This window comes from Bidens hawaiensis, unplaced genomic scaffold, assembly GCF_021521415.1.
Source record: "Bidens hawaiensis isolate Kalapana, Puna unplaced genomic scaffold, B.hawaiensis_p1.1 tig00053319_1, whole genome shotgun sequence".
Classification (NCBI taxonomy): Eukaryota; Viridiplantae; Streptophyta; class Magnoliopsida; order Asterales; family Asteraceae; genus Bidens; species Bidens hawaiensis.
Genome location: NW_027506255.1, coordinates 1 through 24390, shown reverse-complemented (window position 1 = coordinate 24390; position 24390 = coordinate 1). Strand labels below are relative to the sequence as shown.

General features: G+C 34.8%; 2 protein-coding genes, 3 non-coding genes and 1 pseudogene across 6 annotated transcripts; 4 read left to right on the top strand and 2 right to left on the bottom strand.

Annotated features, from left to right (window-relative positions):
• The first annotated feature begins 4574 nt into the window (after window positions 1-4574).
• LOC143617262 (small nucleolar RNA SNORD14) lies at window positions 4575-4701 on the top strand. Its single transcript, XR_013150799.1, has one exon. It is a non-coding gene; the product is annotated as a small nucleolar RNA SNORD14 (small nucleolar RNA).
• Window positions 4702-4770: 69 nt separating this feature from the next.
• Window positions 4771-4902, top strand: LOC143617264 (small nucleolar RNA snoR99). Its single transcript, XR_013150800.1, has one exon. It is a non-coding gene; the product is annotated as a small nucleolar RNA snoR99 (small nucleolar RNA).
• Window positions 4903-4921: 19 nt separating this feature from the next.
• LOC143617261 (small nucleolar RNA SNORD14) lies at window positions 4922-5046 on the top strand. The gene has a single exon (XR_013150798.1). It is a non-coding gene; the product is annotated as a small nucleolar RNA SNORD14 (small nucleolar RNA).
• A 25-nt stretch (window positions 5047-5071) lies between these two features.
• On the top strand, window positions 5072-5164 carry LOC143617265 (small nucleolar RNA SNOR75; annotated as a pseudogene).
• Window positions 5165-12514: 7350 nt separating this feature from the next.
• LOC143617260 (developmentally-regulated G-protein 3-like) lies at window positions 12515-17476 on the bottom strand. Of its 2 annotated transcripts, XM_077089880.1 has the most exons (10): window positions 17435-17476; window positions 14763-14816; window positions 14485-14658; window positions 14184-14255; window positions 13858-13917; window positions 13602-13711; window positions 13187-13486; window positions 12929-13120; window positions 12792-12843; window positions 12515-12687 (listed from the first exon to the last, which is right to left on the bottom strand). In XM_077089880.1, exons 1-10 carry the CDS (start codon window positions 17474-17476, stop codon window positions 12637-12639), a joined length of 1107 nt encoding a protein of 368 aa, XP_076945995.1. In that variant the 3' UTR covers window positions 12515-12636. The 2 variants fall into 2 exon arrangements, with proteins under 2 accessions (XP_076945995.1, XP_076945994.1); XM_077089879.1 differs by having other exon boundaries at window positions 12929-13486.
• A 4281-nt stretch (window positions 17477-21757) lies between these two features.
• On the bottom strand, window positions 21758-23521 carry LOC143617259 (stress enhanced protein 2, chloroplastic-like). The gene is made up of 2 exons (XM_077089878.1): window positions 23170-23521; window positions 21758-22314 (listed from the first exon to the last, which is right to left on the bottom strand). Exons 1-2 carry the CDS (start codon window positions 23509-23511, stop codon window positions 22045-22047), a joined length of 612 nt encoding a protein of 203 aa, XP_076945993.1. The 5' UTR covers window positions 23512-23521; the 3' UTR covers window positions 21758-22044.
• Window positions 23522-24390: the final 869 nt, after the last annotated feature.

The following is a 24390-nucleotide window of genomic DNA, read 5'->3' as shown; positions in this document are numbered from 1 at the left end:
CAAGAGATAATAAAATATTTATAGTTTAAAGTTGAGGATAAGGATTTAAATGTACTTAGAAATTTATAGTTTGAGGATATGGATATAAATAAGAAAATATAATTCAAATAATATTTTAACGGATATGAGTTAGTATAAGATTTCTTGTTCGCTGTATTTTAGTTTTATCGACATTGGCGGTCGTTTGGTTAACGGAATACAGCAGCAAACTCCTAGGCGATTTTGGTAGTCAAATAGTGATCATGAGAATCAAATGAACGATAGTGATTACGATGATGGATTCTTAGGAAAAACATTCTATGATGACCAAAGATGAAACTTTATGAGATGATGGGTAAGTTGTGTGGATAAGTTGATGTGGGATAATAGAGAAGTGTACCTTAATAAAATTGTGCAAGTGATGACTCGAGTACGAATCGGGATTTAAAATAATGTGAATAATTTTCTTGAGATATTTAATTTAATAACTAATGTTTACAAAAATTCAAAAGTAAAATGTCATTGGGTTGGACTTTCCATTGGCTTCCCATGGTAGCTCAAGAACCCAATTTAAATAACGAAACATGCTCAATGAGTTGGCCTCCTATGAGCTTTCCATGGCAATTTGAATGGCCCAACTAAATAAAACAACATAAAGTTTGTGAATTGGCCTCCCATGAGCGTTCCATGGCATTTTAATGGCCCAATTCAAATAAAGTGTAATAAACAATTGAGTTGTTCAGCCCATGAGCGTGTACATGGCATTTAACTGATCCAACTAATTAACGAATTATCGAATCAATGGAGTTGTTCGGACCATGAGCGTTACATGGCATTTAACCGATCAAACTAAATATCGAATCAACGAATCATATATAAGTAGTTGGCGTATCTCGGGAACCACCCCGGACGACACGTTCCAACCAAAAAATCAAATTGAAAACGGTTTTAAGAAATGGATAGTTGGAGTGCCCATGGATTTCCATGGATTTTTCACTCAACTAAGCATTTAGAATAATTTAAAAACACAATATGGAAGTATAACTATTTAGCCGGTTATGTTTACCACGCAACCGTTTAGCCGATTACGGGTACCACTTAAAGTTATGGTTGTACGAAATTTGTCATACCCCCATGCTTCACAGTGAAAGAGCAAAAACAAAACACAGGAATTCTTAAGGAATTTCCCACAAATAAAGATAATCAACCAAAATAAAAGATTTAGAAAATATTTTGAATGTGAGGCATAACCTCGGAATTTATGTTTGTGTGTGCAATAAATAAAAAAATAAAATACAATGCAATAAATAAATAAGATAAGTACAACAAAATAATTAATCTAAGCAAGCTATAAACAATTTATTAAATAGCACATAAGGCAGTTCAGATAAGCACGTATAGGGTCCTATGCATATGTCTAGGACAAATGCTAACGACATATTTTATAACCTTCGGCTCTGATACCAGTCTGTCACACCCTTCGACCTATCTTATAAGGCGGAAATGCCGTGGCGTGATCCGATTGCTCACAACTCGAAGATACTATCATATATAAAATGTGACAATATCTAATTAATTATTTTATTGAAAGAATACACACAATATCCAAATATAGCAAACAATTCAAATACACAAATATGAGCTCAAATAACGATTATCTTGATGTTATCCTAAGGTCTTGTCTACGTGTCCAAACTTCAATCTTCAATACAAGCAACCTGCATATGCGTATAAAATAGAGTTTGTTAACAACACATGTTGAGTGAGATGATCGCCAATTTTGACACAACAAATAATAACATATATAAATAGATAATTGATAAATAATAAGTGATAAATGCGCAAACCAACCATGTGATAATAATCAATCAAATCATAACAAAACATGTATAGAACCAAATCGCGTTAGTGTGCCAATGAATCGTTGCCAAGCGAATCGGGCATTGATTACAATGACTAAAATTGTTGGTTTACCTTTGCCAAGTGAATTGGGCTCCGATTACTAAGACGGTCGTATGATCATACTAATAAGAATCTCCTAATGTTGTCAAGTAAACAATTAAACATGTAGCAATTAGCAAATAGCATTCAACTGATATTCACACAATGATTATGTTTGCGATTTTGTGTATATATATAGAATAGAAAATATGAGTAAGTACGCATATGTCCCCAAAACGTTTGAAAACAGTTTATAAAAAAGGGGAATGATCAAACTCACCTTAGATCAATGATAAGCGATTAATAAATGCGATTAAACGACATATTGAATAAGCGAGTCATCCACTACAGGCCAAATGTTATAAATGATCAGGATATGAATCTGTGGGATATGATAATACAATTAAAAACAAACTCGTGGCCGCTGTAATCAATCCAAACGGACGTTTAAAACTCAAGTTATGTTACATTTAAGATTTAAGCGAGCTGGTACTAACCAGATCCGAACAGCGAGTCGGAAGTCAGGTTTTAGTCAGTAGCCTTAAATTTGGTTACGAGAATAAAAACCTTCTGGACCGAACGTTGAATCCGACCAGAAGCATGAGAAAACGTAAAGTCAAACTTGTTGACTGTTTTGCCCTTTAACGGGTTTTAAGCGAATTGACCAGTCAACACCCTTCAACCACCGAAATTGATTGAAGGTTATTGACTAGGGAACATTTATGAACGATTCCTATGTTTACAACTTACCCGGAAAGTGAAAAGATCGATTAGAAACGGAAGCCAAAGGCCCTAAAGCAAGCAAAGTCAATGAACAATTCTTGTATCTTCAACGAATATGCAAAAACCGAAGGGTTTGGGGATGACCAGAGGTAGGTGACGGTTGAAGGAGGTGTATTAGGTATAGATTAAGGTTTACAGCAGGGAATCATGATGTGTTTATATAGGAATAAGAAAAACGAACTAAATATGAGCTTTTTACTCATTTAGGAAACCGAATCGAGTTTTAATGATTAAATCAATTATAAAATCAGTAGATTTCGTTCTTGGACAAGGGATTAAGTATATGGACATGTGTTTTAGTTATATTAGTTTTCTTGGGGCTTAAAACATTTGATTATGTCCTAAAATAAGCGATTTCGGGCCAAAAACGAACTAGGAAACGATCTAAGATAAAACCAACATGTGCAGATACACCATGGCGTCGAGTGGCCACCTAGGTTGTGTGCCGTCGCGCAGCGCTTCGAGAGGAATAGGAAAGTTGATCTATTTTTGGCAATAATAGTCCCTTAACTCTCTAAAAATACTATTTTCTCGTTTATTATTAAAGTTAAATCAAAGAATAAACATTTTGCAAAGTTCAAAGGGTATAAAATGAAAACTGAATTCTTAGTTACTTATAAACACTTGATTTTGATTTAATTATAAAGATTTAAAATGTTCCCGGTCGGGTTAAACGTAAACGGATACGGGTTTGAAAAACCCGAAATATTACATATTAGATTGATGGTAGACTTCATGCATATTTTTCAGATCCGGTGGTAGGCTTGTATACTCATCAGATCTAAAGGTACAAAAACTGGAGCTCCCGTCTCACAAGTAACCAACATATACCCTAACCACTAAACCTAAAGACATAACCTGATTGGAAATGTGCAACAAATGACTTTTATAAAACAATTCTTGGTGGAGGTACTGGTGATACCGACCCTCGAATTAATATAGGTTATATAATGTAGCTTTTATGTAATTAATTACTTTTGTTTTTCTATATAATTAACTGTTTATTAAAGGTGCAACGCTATAACGTACGCCAATGACTTTTTGGTTATGAAGGTCGCATGGTCGAGTTTTATTCATGACAAAATGTTGTGTGCGAACCGGTGCTTTACAACAGTAGCCCTTCAGACGATGGGTTTCCTCTAAAAATAGTGGTGTGCCACATCACCAACGGATGTGAGTTGATTGGAGAAAATAGTTGGAGTTTGACGTTTAGTTTTGTTTGTTGTTCCTTTGTTTGTTTTGGTCTTGCTAGTTGCTTAGAAGGAAGAACCACCATAAAAAGATTCCTCGTGTATCATCTATAGCAAAATTATGCACGGGAGCTAGCAATCCGGACCGTGTTGAAGAGGTTCATGAGACATAGTATGGAAGAGTCACAATATTCAGAAACGAGGACCAAGAATGAAGAAGGGATAGAATTACTGAATGAATACGAGCTCTAGCTAATACCCGAGGCATAAAAGAAGCATTTTCTACGGGATCCCGAAACCACCAGCCACCCCGACCTAATTCATGATGAGCCCACCACTTTTTTGGCAAAATGCCTACGGTTAAAAACGACTGATATGTCAAGATCAAAATTCGAATTGGTTCTTGGTCGTAGTCAAATATGTAATTAACCAATTTGTTTTTACTATTTAGTGTAGGGTTTTGCGTGTATAAAAACTAAAAAAGCTAAACGGCGCCGTCACAAGGAATGAAACTACAAACCCTAATTCCGAAAACCCTGTCTATATAACAACACGACTGCTAACCATTCCTCATATCACAATTAGCAAGCAGTAGCAGCAGCTGCTGCTTTCCTCATCATGTTTACTACTTACGTCAATTTTATATTTTGTTTTTTTTTTTCAATTTTATATTGGGGTAGTAATCGATGATGATATCTTTTAAGGCTTGTTTCTCATGAACATTCGCAGTGGCCGCCTGATTGAGCTTTCGCCTTCGCCAGGCTTGAGAGTTCATGCTGCTTTGCTCCTTCCTTGGATGTCTGAGATCAGATCCACATCAACCCCTTTTTATTTTTTTTTGAATTGGGGATTTTCTGCCCCTTTCGCAAAACGTTAATTGCTTCAGGGATGGAACGAATGATATCCCCTGAGATTCAATTCAAGTCATCCTATCACTTTGTCAGCAAATTCATTAGTTGTTTGTTGCTTCTAATTTACAATTTGCTGATCATTAATGGGTGGAATATTTGTTTGAAGTGATTTATATTATCTGATGATGAAAATCCTTAAGGCTTGTTTCTCAGAAACATTCGCAGTGGCCGACTAAGAGCTTTCGCCTTCGCCAGGCTTGAGAGCTTATGCTGCTTTGCTCCTTCATTGGATGTCTGAAGTGAAATTATTTTTTTTTTAAAAGGGTATCTCGGTGATGATTTCACAGATGACGAGTCTGATTAATCCATTCTATTAAATTAATAATCATGAAGACGAATCGAGGCATTTGTCTGAGAGATACATACTCTTGTTTGCAACCTTTGTTCTTACCATCCCATTTTTTTTGGATTTGCTTATTTTTTGGTATTTCAGTCTTTAACAGCATTATTGAGTTTAATTTTGAATCCATATGTTTTCTCCGCATTTAATGTTTGCTGTTTTTGAGAGGCGCTGCCGAAGGTGAATGAATTCGTGGCTTGTCTGATGACAACCAATGGACGTCATCATCTATACCCTCCTAAGCAGTTAATACAGAAAAATATCAGGTATACCGATGATCTGAGATATCAGTTATCGTTGTGATATTAGTAATTTTAATGTGATGTAAAATTTACGGGATTGCAACCTGGGTTTTAGGTTTCACCACAAGAATTATTGGCGAATGTATGCTTATGCTTTTTTTATTAAACTTTATCAACAAGCTAAACATATTTGAAATTTTTGTTTGCCAATCTAAAAGCTTTATTAAAGTAGCCGTTGTGATGGTTTAAGTCGTCAAAATTTTGTTAACAAATAATAAAAGAGGGAATTTTGGATTCTCCAAAGGCTTGCTTGTTTAACACTCGAATGATTATAGGCAGCCTAAGGGGTTAAATGCTCCCGTGTCTATACAGATGTGCGGTGATTTGCCTTGGGGCTTCCTATGCTTTTACTGTGTGGACTCTAGTGTCGTTCATGGTTTCGTTTGGCGACTGTCTTGGCCTTTTGTTTGGTTTTTGTGGTGTTTCATTGTTTCTCAGGTCTATTTTTCTATTTTTGTGGAATGAAATTTTTGTTTGCCAATCTAAAAGCTAAAACAAATTGGGTCGCGCCTCCCCTCCGTTTCACTTCACCACCATTGTCGCTGCCTCAGTCTTCACCGCTCTTAGCATTTCCCTACCATTAAAACGACCTGTTTTGACCTAAATCAAATTGATTTTTTTTTCAATGATCTGTTTTAATTCAAACTAATTTTGCTTGAATTAAAACCTAAAACTCAGTTTGAAGGACCCAGCAGACCCAAAAAAAAAACTAAAATTCATTTTGAAACAACATCAACAAAAGGCACACAACACCAATACCAGCAAATCAACAAAAAAATACACAACATTGTAAAGAAAACAAACATAAGCCGATCCTAACATGAGAGACCAGAGAATAAGCAGCACCAGGACTTACAGTAGAAGTGAATAAAAGACATAATACTACGCACAAGCAATACCACATGTCATCCACGCGTCAACATAGAAAAGACCCAACAACAAACCTGGGCCCACCTAAATATTGATTAAAAAAAATTCAAAGCATTTGCATGATCGAAGACTCTGTTGGGTTCGTAGGCCTTGTTCGGGCCGGTTTATTATATGAAGTCAAAAGAGAAGACGGGTGTGGGCGGCCGGGCCCAAGCCCAGCCCAGTTTTCGATTTCTTGTTCAATAATTTACAAACCCTAGTTCTTTCTCTATATAAACAACGCTATGTACTTCTAACTATTTGTCACTCAATAAAGAAATACCTAGTTGTAAACTGTGGACGTAAGTCAGTTTAGACCGAACCACGTTAAATCCTCGTGTTCGTTTATTGCTTTCGTGTTCGTGTTTAGCTCGTGTGTGCGTTTAATCCTAACATACTCAAACCTGTGTTGACAGCCGGTAAACATGGTATAAAGTAACAACATGACCATCCGGCCAAACCAAGTATTATTGCTAAAACATAACATAATTTTAATATATACAAAACTTAGGAAAATAATTTATGGCATCAAACTCTTCTTTTGTACTAATTAGATAATATATGTGTGTAATGTGTATGTTAACTCAATAACTTATGGACGCTTTCTTATGGAAGATTCTCCAAATAATTTTTGTTTTATGTATAATCACAACACTTTTATGAACAATCACAATACTTGATTTGTTCCGTAAAAGTTTCAACTCTTTCAACTCTTTCGTTTTTTTAATTAACGTTCTAATAAGTCTTGACTCCATTTTTAAGAAGTTTCGATAAAGCACTATGAGGCCTAAAATATCGTCCAACAAGTACATATAAACACAAATTCAAGACTTTTAAAATATGATAGAATACCTTTCGCATTAGACCGTTGTTACATGCTCTTTCAATCTTTTTAATAAAATCAAGTACCTCAATAACTTCCGGGAATAATTTTAACAAATTTATGATTGTTCTATGACGAGAACCCCATCGCGTGTCTCCGGCTCGTGCAACGGAATTCTCTTGGTTTAATCATTTTTCTGTGTTTAATTTCACGAAGAAAGAATTTCTTGTGTTCACTCTCTCTCTCTCTCTCTCTCTCTCTCTCGTCTCCAACATCATATCTTTTCAAGAAGCATCAACCGTATTAACAGCCATGCCAAGAAATTCATTTAATTCTTTAACACCAGTATGCTTTTTTTTTTCCTGCAACAGCCACAATCACTAACCGAAGTTGATGTGCAAAACAATGTATGTAATGACATAATGTGCTGATGGGTTCTCTCTCAAAATCAAAGCTTTTAATCCATTAAACTCTCCTCGCATGTTGCTTGCACCATCAGAACTTTGGCCCTGACCTACTGAAACAAAACTAAACTATAACTAAGATAAAACAAATAGCCGAATAGGGTTAATGGGTTATTGGGATTTAATTAGTTTGGCCTTTAATTGGTTTGAACTTTTAATTTGGTTGGGTTTTAAACAAACAGGGGTAACATTATATTTTTTCAAAGGTAACGAAATACAAAACCGACAGAAATTTGAGGGGTAACGGATACTACCCTGCTAACCTTATAGATCCGCCCCTGATATCCATTAGTCATCATGTCTATTAACACAAATATGCAACAAAAACAGGTCGCTTAGTGGCTTAGGTGTAAACCTTTTCATGATTCTCTTCCAAAAAAGATTCATATATTTTTTTGTCGGATATCACCTCAAGAAAGACGACTACTTTGATGATTCTCTTCAAAAAAAAGATTCATATATTTATATCTCCCGATGTTTAACATGCAGAATTAAGCGTTAATCATCATCCACCTCGTTATTGCATGCAAATATTACAAACGTATATTTTGCCAATATAAAACGAGAACCATTCCCCCATTTTTGAACCTTAGTTTTCCTTCGAAATTATTTTGAAGGCATTGCAATAGTTTGTCAAGAAATCAGTTGAACTCATCATGGGTTGGTGTATTATCACCATGAACACTTAGACAGTTAGACCGCTTATTGTGGGGCTTTAAAGAGAGTGTCAAAATGATATGGTAGGGCTTTAAAGCCCCCAACCCAACACCACCGCTTATTGTGGGGCTTTAAAGAGAGTGTCAAAATGATATGGTAGGGCTTTAAAGCCCCCAACCCAACACCACATTGGGGCTTTAAAGTGAGGGCGATAAAGGAGTGGGCTATAATTTGTTGCCGGACATGAAAGGGAATAGTGGTGGGGCTAGTATGTTTTCAAGGGTAAGGGAATTGAGCTTTAACATATAACCAAAGCTAAATGGTAAGGGAATTTTAAGGGAATTGGCTTTTATCGCCCCCCATTGTCTACATGACAGTGATGTGACACTTTAACAATGGCTTTTAAGCCCCTCCACAACAACCAGTCTTAATGAAAAGTTCTTAGTTACATTATGCGTGTTTTGTTAATTGAAGCATTTGTTATATAAAAAAATCATAGTCATGTATAATTACATTATTCGTCCAACCTTTAACCTTAACCTTGCCCCAAACCCTAAACAACACTCGTCATTTCCTACATCTGCACTAGACTACATGTGATTATTCAGAGTATTAGCTTCCGGTAGCGGTTCTAATGGTTATAAAAAAAGTTTTTGCAAATGGCTAGCATCAAAAGAGTATTCATTCACATCACAACCAACTTTCTGTAACCCACATAAAAAAGCATGAACTCATAAAAAGGGTGCAAACTCCACGAACTTATAAAAAGAGCGCAAAATCCTGGGATGCGTCATAGGTCCGGACACCTAGCGGGCAACATGGGCACTAAATAATCCGGAGAAGGTAACTAAGAGTTGGATCCGAACTAAGTAGAAGAAGCTAAAGAGAATTTAATGCTCTGGCCAATCTTACTCGAACAGGAAGACCTAGTTGTAAAAGGAGACGATGAAATCCCCATCAACGCCACATGGAACGGGAAAAACTATCATTCGCATTTAATGGCAAGATATCGCCATTAATGCTGAGTTATGGACAAAGGTTTCAGGCTAAGGAGAAGACCGGATATTCATCAGAGCACCCCTAGGCGACGGACTCCACCAAAGGAATGATCCTGGATACGCCATCATGGTTCCCCACGTGCCATGATGGGTAAACGTCACCTTATTCGGCATAAACCCCTCTTGAAGAACAAGGTAATGGCACATTCAATACCAAACAACCTTCCAGATTCTTCTCATTTATTACCGCATTTACTACATCAATTCCTTTCCGAACAAAAAGATTCCTATTTTTCACGTTAGAGGTTGGCCACTTGGCGAGGCTCATGGTGTTGGTTTCGTAGGAGTTTCGTGAAGTTTTAGCAACTGGATAAGTTCAAGATCAAGTGAGACGACATGCTAATTTTGGCTTCTACAAAGACAATGCCCATAACTATTGATGACACCAAGAGTTAATTAGAACATAACATCTGTTTAGTTCTATCTATATTGCATAACGCAAAAGTGAAATAACAAATCACACAAAACGTACGTTCATCGTTTCAAATAACTGTATTAACAAACCAATGCAATGCAAACAACGCATCACGCACCGTAAAAAAAACTGTAAACCGACAAAAAGAACCAGTTAAAAAACTTAGCTCTTTCAACCATCATGCCTTCACACAGCAACTGAAGCAACTTAATAAGCCTCTCCTGTTCTGCACCCAAAATCAACAATAAAACCAAATCAATACAAATTTTATTGATAACTGGTGTATGACTATATTAGATATGAAGCTGGTACTCACATTTGGAGGTTGACTGTAATCTTTACCGGAAGCAACTGGCTTTGGTGGTGGTGGCGGCGGCTGTGGTGTATCAACTTTGGACTTATTGTTAGAAACGAACTCTTCTTCATTACCAATGCTAGTTCTTGAAAGCTCTCTTTTGTTCTGTTTCCTCTTTTCTCTAATCTTTGAGAAATCCAAAGAATAGTCTGGTAATGGTCCCTTTTGGTCCCAGTCCCCAAATTGCGGCACTGATAACCACGGTGCATTTTTCTGCACACACAACATTCAAAATAATATACAGATTTGATCAAAACTTGTGTGAACTAATAAAAACAAGCAAGTTTTTTTAGTCAATTGGTCCTTTTCTAGTGTTTTTTTAAATTTCCTTTTAGGGGTCCCATTTTCATGATAACAATCACAGGCTATGCAGATATAGCAAGTTATGTATCTATATGGTATAACTATAAATTATTCAATCGTACAGCTGGAGATTCAAACTTTGAATATTTCAAACCAAAACCAAACGTCAATTTAAACTATTTAAAAAAGAAGAAAGTGAATTCTAAACGCAATTTGTTTTGCGATTAAAAAAAGGAGTAGTGGCGCAGCTTGTTGCCCGCTTGCCTTCTGTTTCGATGTAATCCAATAAACAATCATATATATAGATGTATGTATATTGGTTTTAAATAACGCAATTTATCAAATGAGGCCATCATGACAGCCACAAACACCAGATAGCCCCTTCTCCTTCCCCAAAACCGTGATAACGAAATGAAAAAAAAAAAAACTAGACGCTATGAGCAGATACAAACTCTCAATTATCTCATCATAACATATTTTCAGGCCGTGCTTACTGTCTGTACTAGAACAAAGCTAACCTAATATGTCATCTAAACAGATTTGCAGAGCACAATGAAACTATGCGTAGTGTACTAGAACAGTAGAATTTGATCTCACTAATTTGCTTAGCTGAAACAATAAACTGCGAGCAAAAACCCTAGCTGAACAAATCGCATCATCCTCTCATAAAATTATATTATATCGTCACTAATTGAAATATACTTTAATTAGCAAATTCAAAAAAAAAAAAAAAACATAACATAGAGAAATTAAATGAATATACCTCTTCTTCCTTGGCGTTATCCATGCAATTGGCTCTTCAATTTCACACAGAAGGTAACGATCTTCAATTCTCTCTCCAGTAAAACTACTGATTATATAACACACAGAATTGTGAATTAAAAAGATAGATACAAGTGCGTGTTTTGTGCGCGTGTGTGTGTGTGAGAGAGAGAGAGAGAGAGAAGCATACAGCGACAGAAGCACCGCGAAAGAGAGACTTTAGTCTGCACTATGACAGACAATCAAAGCATAATTATCATCTAAATCTAAATAAATAGTTAATACTTTGGCCTTTTTGGTATTTCACTGGCTATTAATTGGGCGTGGTTGGGTTGTTATTTACGGTTTTGCCACACGCGCTTCGGACGCTCACTCTTTTCCCGCGGGTCCATTGATGGATGGATGGATGGATGGATGGATGGATGAATGGATGGATTATGCTAAAAGAAACAAAACGAAAACAGGGTTACTCAATAATATTTATAATTTCAGTTATTCATGCATCACGTCCAAAGATAAAATAAACTGATGGTTATTCACCGAGTGGTGTAGAAAACAACCCCTGGACCCTTCTATGTTTCGCCATTGCATAAATCTCTTTAAATTTATATAACTGCTAGCATCATTAGAAAACGGATTTTCTAAAGACATCGGGAGTTTTTGCTACCCCCCCCCCCCCGACGTCGCATATAGCCCTACAAGAAGCGCGTAGAGGGCGTATCCTATATGAGGCATATAGGGGGATGTTTGATGTCCCTAGCAGAACCCTTAGAAAAATAAATAGGTTACAAACGTGTATGGTCTGGCTTACTAGAGTCCTAGATTACTGTAGGGTTACATTTTAGTAAGGGAAAGTATTATATATTTAAAAGAGAATTGAACTTGAGACAGAAAGCTGGCTGAACTGTCTTGACCACAAAAAAGTTTGCCTTGATATTGACAGAATTTATATGTAAAATAATAACAAAACGATGAACGTTAATATTGCGTGGACCAAATTACCCCCACAAACATATTTACAGTTAGAACCAAACAACAATCAAATAATTCAAGCCCAGAATCCATCTGTTATCTTATAAACAGGCAAGACCCAAACAAAAGGACAGACCAGACCCAAGTTAACCAAAACCATTCGTATGCTCAGGTCTGCTTTGTGTTAACCTTTTAAAATCTACTCTTTAAAATGATGGCTGACCTGCTTGAACCGGGCATGCACGATTGTATTGAAGTTCATGGTAGCATAAATGAGGCAAAATGTATACCGTTCATGACATAAGAACACAAATAAGCGAGTCACAAACCAAAAATATTGAAACAAACATACAAAATCTGCATAATTTATGATTTCTTTGTCCTAATGTTTTAGACACACATCAGCATCCAGTACAAAAACTAAGCTAAGAAAACACTCAAAAATGGAGTAGAAGATTTGGAGGTTTTATTTTTAAACTTTCTTTATAATCTGCACAACATCTTCATCTTCAAGCTCATGTTCCTGCATTAATAAAAATATTAAAATCATTATTACCAAGGTGTAACCCAAGTACAGCTTCTTTACTGAAGGACATGTAAAAAAAGGTTCTTTGCAATCATATATACCTTGCCAACTCTTTGTGGCTTGTGTTTTGCGCTAGAACCCCAGACCAGTGCACTGCATTAAAGCATGAGATCAGTGACAAACTTACTACTAATAATTATTTAACTTCTAATTTTACGGTTTCGGATAAATCACTTACTACTTAAATTGCTTAAGCATGTCCTTGTGGATTCTAAAGCAGAAATCCTCAACAGTTTTCTTTTTAGATGAAAGAATTACAGGGTCTTCGTAATCTGGATTCATCCCTTTTGGTTTTGTGTAAATACGAGTCAAATTCAAATACTCCCATATCATCTCAAGCAGACCATCAAGATTCCATTCCAAGTGAGCACTGTAACACATCATACAAATTAAAAGAATGCAAACGAACAATAACAAGTTTATTCGAAATAAGTACCTAACAGGGCAGTAGTGAGGAAGTTTATCCAATATTTCAAGCTCTTCAAGTGTGATCTGATCGATTTTGTTGACAACATAGATGCAAGGAGTGTATATCCTACTGCCTTCAATAACATCTATGAGATCATCAGCAGTTGCATCAAACCTAAGAGTGACATCAGCATTATGTATCTTGTATTCGCTGCATATCGCCTTCACGGTTTCAAGGTCCAGATGTGTGTTAGCAACTGTTGATGTGAAGTTAATCCCACCCTTTTCTTTTTTCCTGAATGTCAGATTTGGAGGCTCTTTGTTTAACCTGCAACCATACAAAAACAAAATATAGAAAAATCATTATAAACTAAGGTTATAAGAATATAATCAGATTAATACATACATCTTCCCAAGATATAGAAAAATCGTGATAAACTTACCTAATGCCAAACCCTTCAAGCTCTTTTTCAATCAGACGCTTGTGAGTTATTGGCTTAATTGCATCCAGCACGATCAGAATACAGTTGCATGTCCTTGCAGTGCTGATAACCTAGACAACAAAGACAATTATAAATTAATCATCATGGCAACAAGGTTTATTTTTTTAAAACATATTGATTTTAATTTTAAAAAAATGCAAAAATCAGAATATCAGGTTACAGAAAGCAATTGCAATGTAAAGTATTCACATATTACCTGCCTTCCTCTACCCTTTCCATCCTTAGCGCCCTCGATAATACCAGGAAGATCCAACAACTGCCAACAAAAGAGAAAACAATAAATTCTAAAATAAACAATATAAACCTGAATAAACCATCGAACACATGGTTAAAAGATTTAGTTCAAGGCTGCATTAGAAAGCACTCATTGTTTAATCTGGATTCCAGTAAAAGAACAATAGATGGTAAATAATGCACTGAAAAATACAAATATCCAAAGCTATTTAAAGTTTAGGTTGGTACACATAGCATCTAGCATCTACTTCCTCATACAAAAATAAAGTAAAACAGAAACAGTCGTACCTGAATCTTAGCTCCTCGATATGTAATAACACCAGGAATGCATGTGAGAGTAGTAAACTCATATGAAGCAACCTGGCAACAGCATAATACAATGAGCCTTTAAAATGCCAAATGTAAGGTTAATAATAACCATATTCTCAACTAAGTCAACTATATCATAAAGCTAGTAACTTGATTCATATGTATATTTTTAATTTTGTTGGTAACTCCCGTTTTAGGTAATGATCTTCTTAATATATTGGATGGCTCAACAATAAGATTAAGTATATCAATATTTAACTTCCAACAACTAAAAATGTACCTCGGAAAAAGTGCCAGTTAACTTATTTAAAAGAGTTGATTTCCCAACAGAAGGGAATCCGACAAGACCGACTCTTGCATCACCGCTTTTTGTAACATCAAAACCTTCACCAGCACCACCACCTCCCTTTGATGTAGGTGTAAGAAGTTCTCTTCTCAACTTTGCAAGCTTAGCCTGAAATCACAAATCCACATAGCATTCAGTTCTGCTTAATATGAACTAAAATGTGCCCAAAAGCAGTCTACTTTAAGTAAGTGACTTATAAGTTATAAATGTACCTTCAGTAGTCCCAAGTGATGTGCAGTTGCTTTATTCTTTTGGGTCTTTGCCATCTACAGGGACAGAAAAGATGAAATGCATCCACATTCAGCAGTTTGAATACCATAAATAATAGACAGTAGCTTCCAAACAAATGCAATAAGATGCTAAAATCCGATTAACTACATAGCTTCTACAATTAAGTCAATGAATATTTTCATAAATACCATATACTCACTCTACTTGTTTTCAAAACAGTTAAAAGCTAACTCACTGACTCGGATGTATTAATTTGATACTCTAGAATCATATCAACCAGGCCAAAATTCAATACATAAAGAAGATGATACTCCATGGCTTTTTGCCTATGATTTAATCAAGCAGGGTGCTGATCTCCTCGAATTACTAGAAAAAGTAATCATTACATACTATATGAAAACAGTAAATTTTCTTTTACAGAAAACATATTAGAAGCAACAGGGTAAGTAAGTTTTTAGTTAATGTTAACAGTAAATTATCACCTAAGCAAATGCTCCATGTAACACCAAATGGTAGATTGATTTTTTAAATCACTTGCAGAATTAAGAATTGTATAGTTCCACCGCCAATGCATTGCATTGAGAGGCTAAGTGGCTAACCATCTAAGAAATTAACTAACTTCAAGATGAAGTTTAACATAGTAATTTGAGAAATCATTCAGTTCTAGTCACTATGTACATTCTAGCAATCATTTACTTGGCCCACCTTTAAACATTAGTGTCGCTTAACTTTGACCATTTTTAAACATAAACGCCATTAATGCCATATTTGGACCATAGTAATCATTTACAAAATGCGTCGCGCCACACGCCTTAGCACTTTATATTAATATTTGTTGGAACAAGAACTTAATGTAAAGGTATTTTGTGGTACTAGACTACTAGTAAAAACTTCTATTATATGTTTATGAAATCAGACGCTCATTTAATATTTGTGTAAACTCCAAACCGAGATAAATAAAACCTTAAAACTCAAAACCACTATTACATGTCCAATCACTCCATGGGTCACTTCATATACATTTATATACAGCAAAAACTAAAATAAGCTATGTTCTTCCTTAAAATACAATTCTTGATTCACTGCAATATGTTGTCCATGCCCTACACGGGACCTTGCACTACAACTAACGAGATAAATAAAGCCTTAAAACTCAAAACCACTCTTGCATGTCCAATCACTACATGGATCACTTCATATATATTTATATACTACAAAAACTAAAACAAGCCAAGTTCTCCCTTAAAACACAATCTTTTGATTCACTGCATGACTGCAATATGTTGTTCGTTCTGCATTAGACCTTGCACTACTTCTAAAGATGAATTACCACAACATAAAAGCTCTTTATTAACACCCTAAGCCCATAAAATCGAACATACGCATCTGACTAACCTCTAATGTTTATTTTTCCTATGGCCAGCCTAGATCAACTACAAAGTGAGCACGCTTAGTGAAAGATTAACCTACTTTGGCCAACCTTAATCAGTTCAGTTGATCTTGAGTACCATGAACATACATATATTGCCACCTAATGTTAAAGCTAAGCATGCTAGCTGCCAGGATGAATGACATATCTAAAGATGAGATGAACTTGTAAGGTAGTAAGAGAAAACTGTGTCTAACTGCTCCTTCAGTGACATCTTTGAATGCGATCCATTTTTATATAGATGCCTGATTAGTAACACATCTATCTTTCGTGTCTTTTCAATTCAACTGATTTCCATGAAGATGAAATTTCAATTTTCCCACCTCAATGTTTCACTGTGAAACAGTAAATCAAGTTCCTGAATTAGGGAGCGAGCAACTTAAAATCTATTGTACGACCCAAGCTAAAAGAATCAGCTAACAAGCATGGGTGTGTTTACAGCCTATAATATGTCGACTTCTAATCACCAATGAAAGACATACAAATGCGAACTTAAGAAAAACTATATACCCAATTAGTATGTTATCGATATAGCTGAGATTCGACCCATTTGATTAAGAACTAAGGATGCTCTCACACCACAAATAGTCAAAACTTCCTCACAACGATCCTAACACATACACAAGAGAAAAATCTGCAGATTCTGTAACTAGCTAAAAGCTTCATACCTATGGCAGCTATCACATGCGCACGCTTCGAACGCAAAAATTATTTTTTTTTTAAAAGCACGTGTTTATTAAACGTGTAGCACATATCGTAAGATTCAATAGAGGAATAAAGCATTTCCGACAAAGTTGAGACCAAACCTTTTAGTACTCACCTCAAGTGCAAACTCTCTTAAAACAGATTTTATAAAATATTTACACAAACAGATCGAACAGACTCCCTTTCTGAAAACTAATCATCCAAATCGAGCATCCACTGGCAAAACTACCCTATACACACACACACATATATATACAATAATAATAATAATAGACATTTATCCTCAAAAAAAATATAAATTTTGTAGCTTTTCAGTATAACTGGTGCATCTAAGCAGTAATCTCAGATCACATCGCTTAATGAAAATAAACAAATCAATGAATACAAAAATTCATAGATTACTCTAGAGTTCGCGAACTATTATTATTATTATTATTATTATTATTATCATAAAGGGGATACGAGTTGGTTATGTAAGCAGATGGAATTAGGAGAGTATATGGATGATAAATAGAGTACCTCATCTTCGATGTCTTTGATTTTCTGCATAACCGTGGCCATTGTTCAAACACAGAGATAGCAGCAGCTGTTGATTGATTTGTATAGTTCAACTGGTATGAAGAAGAGGGTTCTAGAGAAGAAGATGGAGGAGTCTCTCAAGTCTGATGCCCACAAAAACCCTATTTGGTCTAAGGGTGTGTTTGGATTGCTTATTTAAGAGAAAAAGACTTATAACAACCAAAAGTACTTGTTAACGTTTTAAAAGAAGTTCTGAAAAAAATGTTTGGATTAGCTTATGGGTTGGAAAAAGCCAAAATAATAAAAAAGGATATTCTTTTTTAAAAGGAGTGTAATGAGTTTGAGGGTTAGAAAGGTGTAATAGGTAAATCAAACTCATTAAGTTAATAAGTTATAAATTCCTAACTTTTCAAAACCCCTTTATTTTGCTTTCTCCATAAGTTAAAATCCATAAGGCCTTATGGTTTGCCAAATACCTCATACACCTTATTAACTTTTCAAAAATTTTATAAGTTATAAGTAAAAAAAAAGGAATCCTAAACACCCCCTAACTACATGAAAATGAATTCACTTTTTCTTTTTTTACTTTAACAACAAAATTTAACCATTATTTTTACTAAACTACGGGTATGCACAATAAAAAATAAGAACAAATCAAATTGAAATTGAAAAATTCAAACTGAATTAGAAACAAGCGGTTCGGTTTTGAACTTTAGTAAAAACCAAAATATTGGTTGTGTTTTGTGAAGAACCGGAAAAAAAACGAGAAAATCGTAATGACAGAACAATAACCATTAAACCGAGCATACTGATGACTAAATGCTATTAAATTTATGACTTTTGTTTTAAAATTTTTAATGTAAGTACCTTTTATTAACGCTTAATATTCTAAGCCCAAACATTTAATATTCTATTAATTTTTAAAAGGCATTACACCCAATGTCAATATCTTGGGTCAAATTTTTTTTGCCCAATTAGGAAAATCGAATCCAAAACAAAATCGAACACGAAAATCATAAACCGAAAACCCCAAAAAAAAAACCTTGGAAATAATCAAAAAACCACAAATTTGGTTTTCGGTTCGTTTTAACTCGAACCACACCGTACACGCCCTTATTTTGAACTCACAAACTCACATTTGTATACGAGGCACCATGATAAATATAGGACAAAACAGTAAACTAGTCCTTTATGTTTGAACATTTTTTCAATTGACGTCCTTTCGCAAAAGAAATGACAAAAAACATACTTTATGTTTCAAATCCTTTGCACGTTACGTCCTTTGACACTAACCCAGTTTAATTTTTTCGTTAAATCCGGTCATGTGCCTTGCACATGAGGGTAGGTTTGTAATTTTATAAATAAGTTAATAATAAAAACTAAAAAATTAAAAACATATAAAACACTCACCCTCTCTCTCTCTCCATCTCCATCACCAACCAAATAACCACCACCACCACCACCACCTGCCGTGACCACCACATTCTCTTAATCCTCTCCCAACACCACTAATCACCAACAAGCACCATCTTATCCCGCAGATTAACCCCCACCCACCCCACCCCAAACCCCCTTTCCTCACCGACACCGTAGTCACCACCACCACTACGACTGTCACCGTCGACACCGTTGAATGTGTAAAATTGGGATGATATGTGAGGGTTAGGGTTTATAATTTGGGGGTTATGGTTAGGGTTAGGGTTTGTGTCATCGGAGGATGTGGGGCTGCCGGAATCTTCGTCGTAGTCAAATTCCGGTAGGCAGAAGTCCAACGGCGGCGGCGGCGGTGGTGATTGAGGTTTTTTGACAATTTCCGACGGATTTTGGTTAACAAAAATGGACGGCTGGGATTCACCGGTGGGATCCAGGTGGTGATGGAACAAACCCAGATGGGATTCGGTTGGATTCATGATGTTGTTGAAGAAAGTTTGAAAATTGGTGAAGAATGAACAAGGGTCTGAAATGGGAGTTTAGTCTGACACGAGAGAGGATTTGTGTCTCCTTCTTCCCCAATCCAACAATCCTGTTTAACAAAACCCTAATTAGGTCGATGGTAGGAGTGGTGCGACGGAGAGGTTGACGGAAGCCCCAAATTGTTCTGCAAATATATCTTGTTTGTGTTTTCAAATGGAAGCCCCAAATTTGTGTGTTCAAGTGGCAATCGTGGTTCAAAACAGGTGATGGCGGCAACGTTTTTTTTTGGGCGAAATCCATAGTGTGTACAAAGAGGAGAGAAAGAGAAAGAGAGAGTGTTTCGGGAGAGGGGATGGCAATGCTTTGTTACCGGAAAAAAAACGAGGAGTTTGTTGGTTGGACGGTGGTGGTTAGCGAGTGGTGGTGGCGGTGGTCTGCAGTAAGTGGTGGTAGAAAGATGGATTGAAGAAGGAGGGGGGGAGAGAGAGAGAGAGAGAGTTAATTGTGTAAATATCTTTATTTTTTTTTAATAGTTATTAAATATATATAAATTTACGAAACTACCCTCATGTGCGAGGCACATGGCCAGATTTAACGAAAAAATTTAACTAGGTTAGTGCTAAAGGACGTAACGTGATAGAGTTTTTAAATATAAAGGATGTTTTCTGTCATTTCTTTCGTCAAAGGACGTCCAATGAAAAAAGTGCAAACATAAAAGACTAGGTTTTGCTATTTTGTCTAAATATATAGTCTTAAGACTGTAAAGGCACCATTGGTTTTCTGTTCGTTTTATTTTTTTGTTTTTTCATGCTTGAATCAACGAGAAATCACTATGGAATTGTTTTTATGTTTCAGGATTAAATACAAATACTTTTTAACATGAATTGTGAGAATCATTTGTTGTTATTATTAGGTTTGCTTTTATAAATGTTTGTTGCTATTTTTTGTTCATATTTTCTTATTTTCGATATGAGGAGTTATAAGTATTTGTTGATTTATATTTTGTTGTTATTATTAAGTTTTTTTCTTTTGTTATTATAAGTAGTTGTTGCTGATTTTGATTATTTTGTTGTTAATATTAGGGCTTTTTTTCTTTGTTATTATAAAGCATTGCTTATGTAGATAGACATTGTTGTTGATATTGTTTCATACATTCTCGTTTTTGATAGATTGGTATTGTTTATACGTTCTCATGTGAAGATTGTTTTGTAAATGAACCCTCCCATTATTTTTTTTTCATCAAAATAAACATTAATGAAAAAACTAACATTACAACTAGCTTCTTGTTTTGTATTCTTGTATTTTCAGAGAAGACGTCAAAATTTGTTTTATATTAACATCTGCAAATGTCATTTCATTGAGAAACGACTTTGATGTGTTATTCTTTTTTATGTTCAAAAATATCTTAATAACAAACAGTAATTAGAAAGTGAGAGCGATGACGATACTATTTGGATTATTGAGAAAATCACCTTACTAAATGACCTAAAAACAAAGGCATGAGGTCCAGCTGTATTATATTAAGGTGTGCGAGTCGACCATCAAATCGAGGGTTAGTGGGCGAATGTTAGTCGTTAAAAGAAACGAATTAGGAAAAAAAAGTATTATGAATTATTCACTTCCGTCTACATATGAAACAACTATAGCATCATCACATGATTGTAGCAATCCACTAAATAGCAAATGATTTTTGTTAACATAGTATTGGATAAAAACAACCTTTTGACATTTACTGTCAGCGAGGAAGTAGTGCTCCTCTCAAAAGTAAAAGGGGCACTTGTTTTGGGATAAATATTTATACACCCATTTTTCATACTTGTTTTGAGTATTTAAAATCTGTAAGCAATTTGAAATCGCTCAATAATTATTGACTTGCAATAATATTTCCCAGAAACAAAACTGTAAGCAAACAAAGGTACCAACATATTTAGTCAATACAAAACTATGGGGGTGTTTGGCCTAGCTTTTATTTTTTGGCTTATGCTTATATTTTAAAGTGGCTTATAGCTTATTTTCTATTATTTGATAATCTTCTTTTAACTGCTTGGATTAGCTTATATTCTACAAGTTGATAATAAGTTGTTAAATCCACCATTTTTTAATTTGTTATACTAATAAGTTGTTTCAATAATTATAATCACCATCATTTGAGGGCAAATGAGTAACTTACACCCTAACACAAATAAGCTTCTTCAAATAAGCTAAAAAACCATCTTCAAATTAGCTTATATAAGCTTATAAGCATAAGCTTAAAAAGCTAAAACAAACACCAAACTAAGCATATTTTGTAAAAAAAACTGAAAAAACTATAAACATGGTTAAATAAGCTAGACCAAACACCCCCTATATAGACAAATAATTAATCTTACATGTATACAAGCTTTTAAAGACACTTACATTATCATATGCATACAAACTTTGAAAGAGACCGCATAGGAGTTATAATTTCTTACATGTCTATAACATCATCACAGAGATATACAGTACATAAAAGTACTAGTATAGTAAAGGCTAAAAAATATGCCATTTTCTTATACACCACTTTGTATCTTCTTGTCCACGTATACCGGTCTATCGTTCTACCCAATAAACCGTATTCATGACCTATACAATTTTTCATACTCATAATCACCAACATTTGGTGATGATGCCAATTACCCGTCTTCATTATTTTACATCTGACGGTTTTTGACTTTTCAAATATCATCAATCCAATCGTTGAGATCAGTTTCATAAAACATCCCATCAACGACTTGGTCGATAAGAGAATCAATAAAGGTATTGCAACGAACCGAAAAGACTCTCCCAACTCTAGTACGAGCACTTGAGAACCACGCAAAAGATGCAGCAAAACCTATGGCAGCCAAACATGCCCCTGCACCCTCCTCAATTCCTTGTAAATCCGTCTTTCGAAATAGTGAGTTACCTGTCACAATTTCCATTGTCACTGTCCCTGCAAATATAATCTATGGCAATAAATCGTAGTTAGGAGTGCTATAAATGTTAACTGGCCTCATTGCACTAAATAAAATGAATGTATTTTCTTACCGAAACATATTTACTTTTCTAGTTACCCCTTATGCAATTATTAGAGCACTTGTTTTTCAATTGTACCATGGACATGTTACTACTAGCTAGATGTTCTGGAGGTCATATATTGTATTGATCTATTCATACTATGTGATCATTGCACACCAAAAAGCTTGTAACCTATGGGTATCAGTATGTGTGTGTATATAGTGGTATTTTCTTCCAGATGGTATAGTTTCTTGATGGACAAGTGTGTATATATAGAGAGAGAGAAGCAAAATTCAGCGGTGTGTGAGTTAGCCATTTAAAAACATCTAATCATCAAATTTTCTGTAACCACAACTCCACAAGGGATAAAAAGTTGATATTAAACTGCACAAAACATATTACATATTAAGTTCAAAATTTTACAAATTTAAACAAGCTTATTATTTATATATTAATGATAATTTTATTTAATATATATATCAAGTATATAATTAATTAACGTTATTTACAAGACTTTGTGTAATAATATTACATATATATATATATATATTCACGTATATATAATATTTAATAAATAATAATAAATAGGTTTAACTTGAGTTAAATTCATTCATAAGCTGAGGTAGAGTTTAAAAATTAATCAGAACATAAGCTTGATCTTTAGGCGTAAAGCCTAAATCAAGCGGAGTTGGAGCTCAAGTCAACGCAACTCATTTACAACCAATATATAATAAACGGATTACAAAGTTATACACCAATAAACGTATCACAAAAACTTAATTAACAGTGTAAATGAATAATACCATAGCTAGACGACCCGATATGATTTCAAAGTCTTGGCTCTTTTTTGAACTCTCTATGTACTCCGAAAGCATCTCGAAGAATCGCGACACTTCGTTATCATCATCACCGTCTATGTCCCGCATCTTCATCACTCCAAAACGATCTGAACCATAGGATCTAAGTGTGCACACCCTTGGTTGCAACATGATCTTCCCACTCTCAGCAGTTATGGCAGTCGTGTTTATCAGCCTCGCCTTCTGAACCGGGATTGAAGGGATCGGTCTAGCCGAAGGCTCATCTTTTTGAACCACTGGTTTGTCGGACTGGATATGGCTAACAATTGGCCGAGCAGCCAAAGCCATTGAACGTAGAAATGTGCAATGTGAGGACAAAGATACGTACTACTAGTAGTCTAATAATATGTTTATATTTTCAGTTTTGACCCTTCCTTTTTATGGGTATTTAAAGTTTGAATCTTTTGTTTCAAATATAGGTCACATATAGACATGATGATAGCTACGTACTTTTCACACCTTGTGACTTGAAAATCTTCTAACAATCAATAGAGCTTTTAACTTAATATATAGTTTAACTAACATAATTTAATTTCTTAATGTGGAATATTTTCTTAATTTTTTCTTAAATACGATTTGCAGTTCATTTTCAATAAAAAGCATCCAAACGATTACAGTGAAGTGATAAGTAAACGAGAAAATGAAATAACTCATTTATCTAAATAATTTAAATAAGTTGGTATGTTTGTAAACCAATTTTGATAGGATGCAAGTGAGTTAATCCGGTTAAACTGGTTGACTTATTTAAATAAACAGGGTAAACACGCCAACTCAAACACGACTCGTTAAGTTTAACTCGTTAACCCAAAACGACATGGTTACTGTATCTATGTTAAACATGACACCTCATAACAATTCTGTTTTTATATAGGATACGTTTAGTGTTTCACTTCGTATCAGGAATTGTTGCTTCTAATTTTATTATAAGAATTTTATCAAAAATGAAAATAAAAATAAAGATACAATCGTTATTATATTGATAAATTAAATGATATCTAAAATTAAACAAACCATATGTACAGTTTAGTCTATTTTATATGTACTCATTGGAATCGACATTTTTGGTTATAAAGGAAAAGAATCAAAGATGCACATACATGTTTGAAACTTTTATTTGATTTAAAACGAAAGGGTTATTCGAGCACCACTGGTAAGATGGAAGGCTAA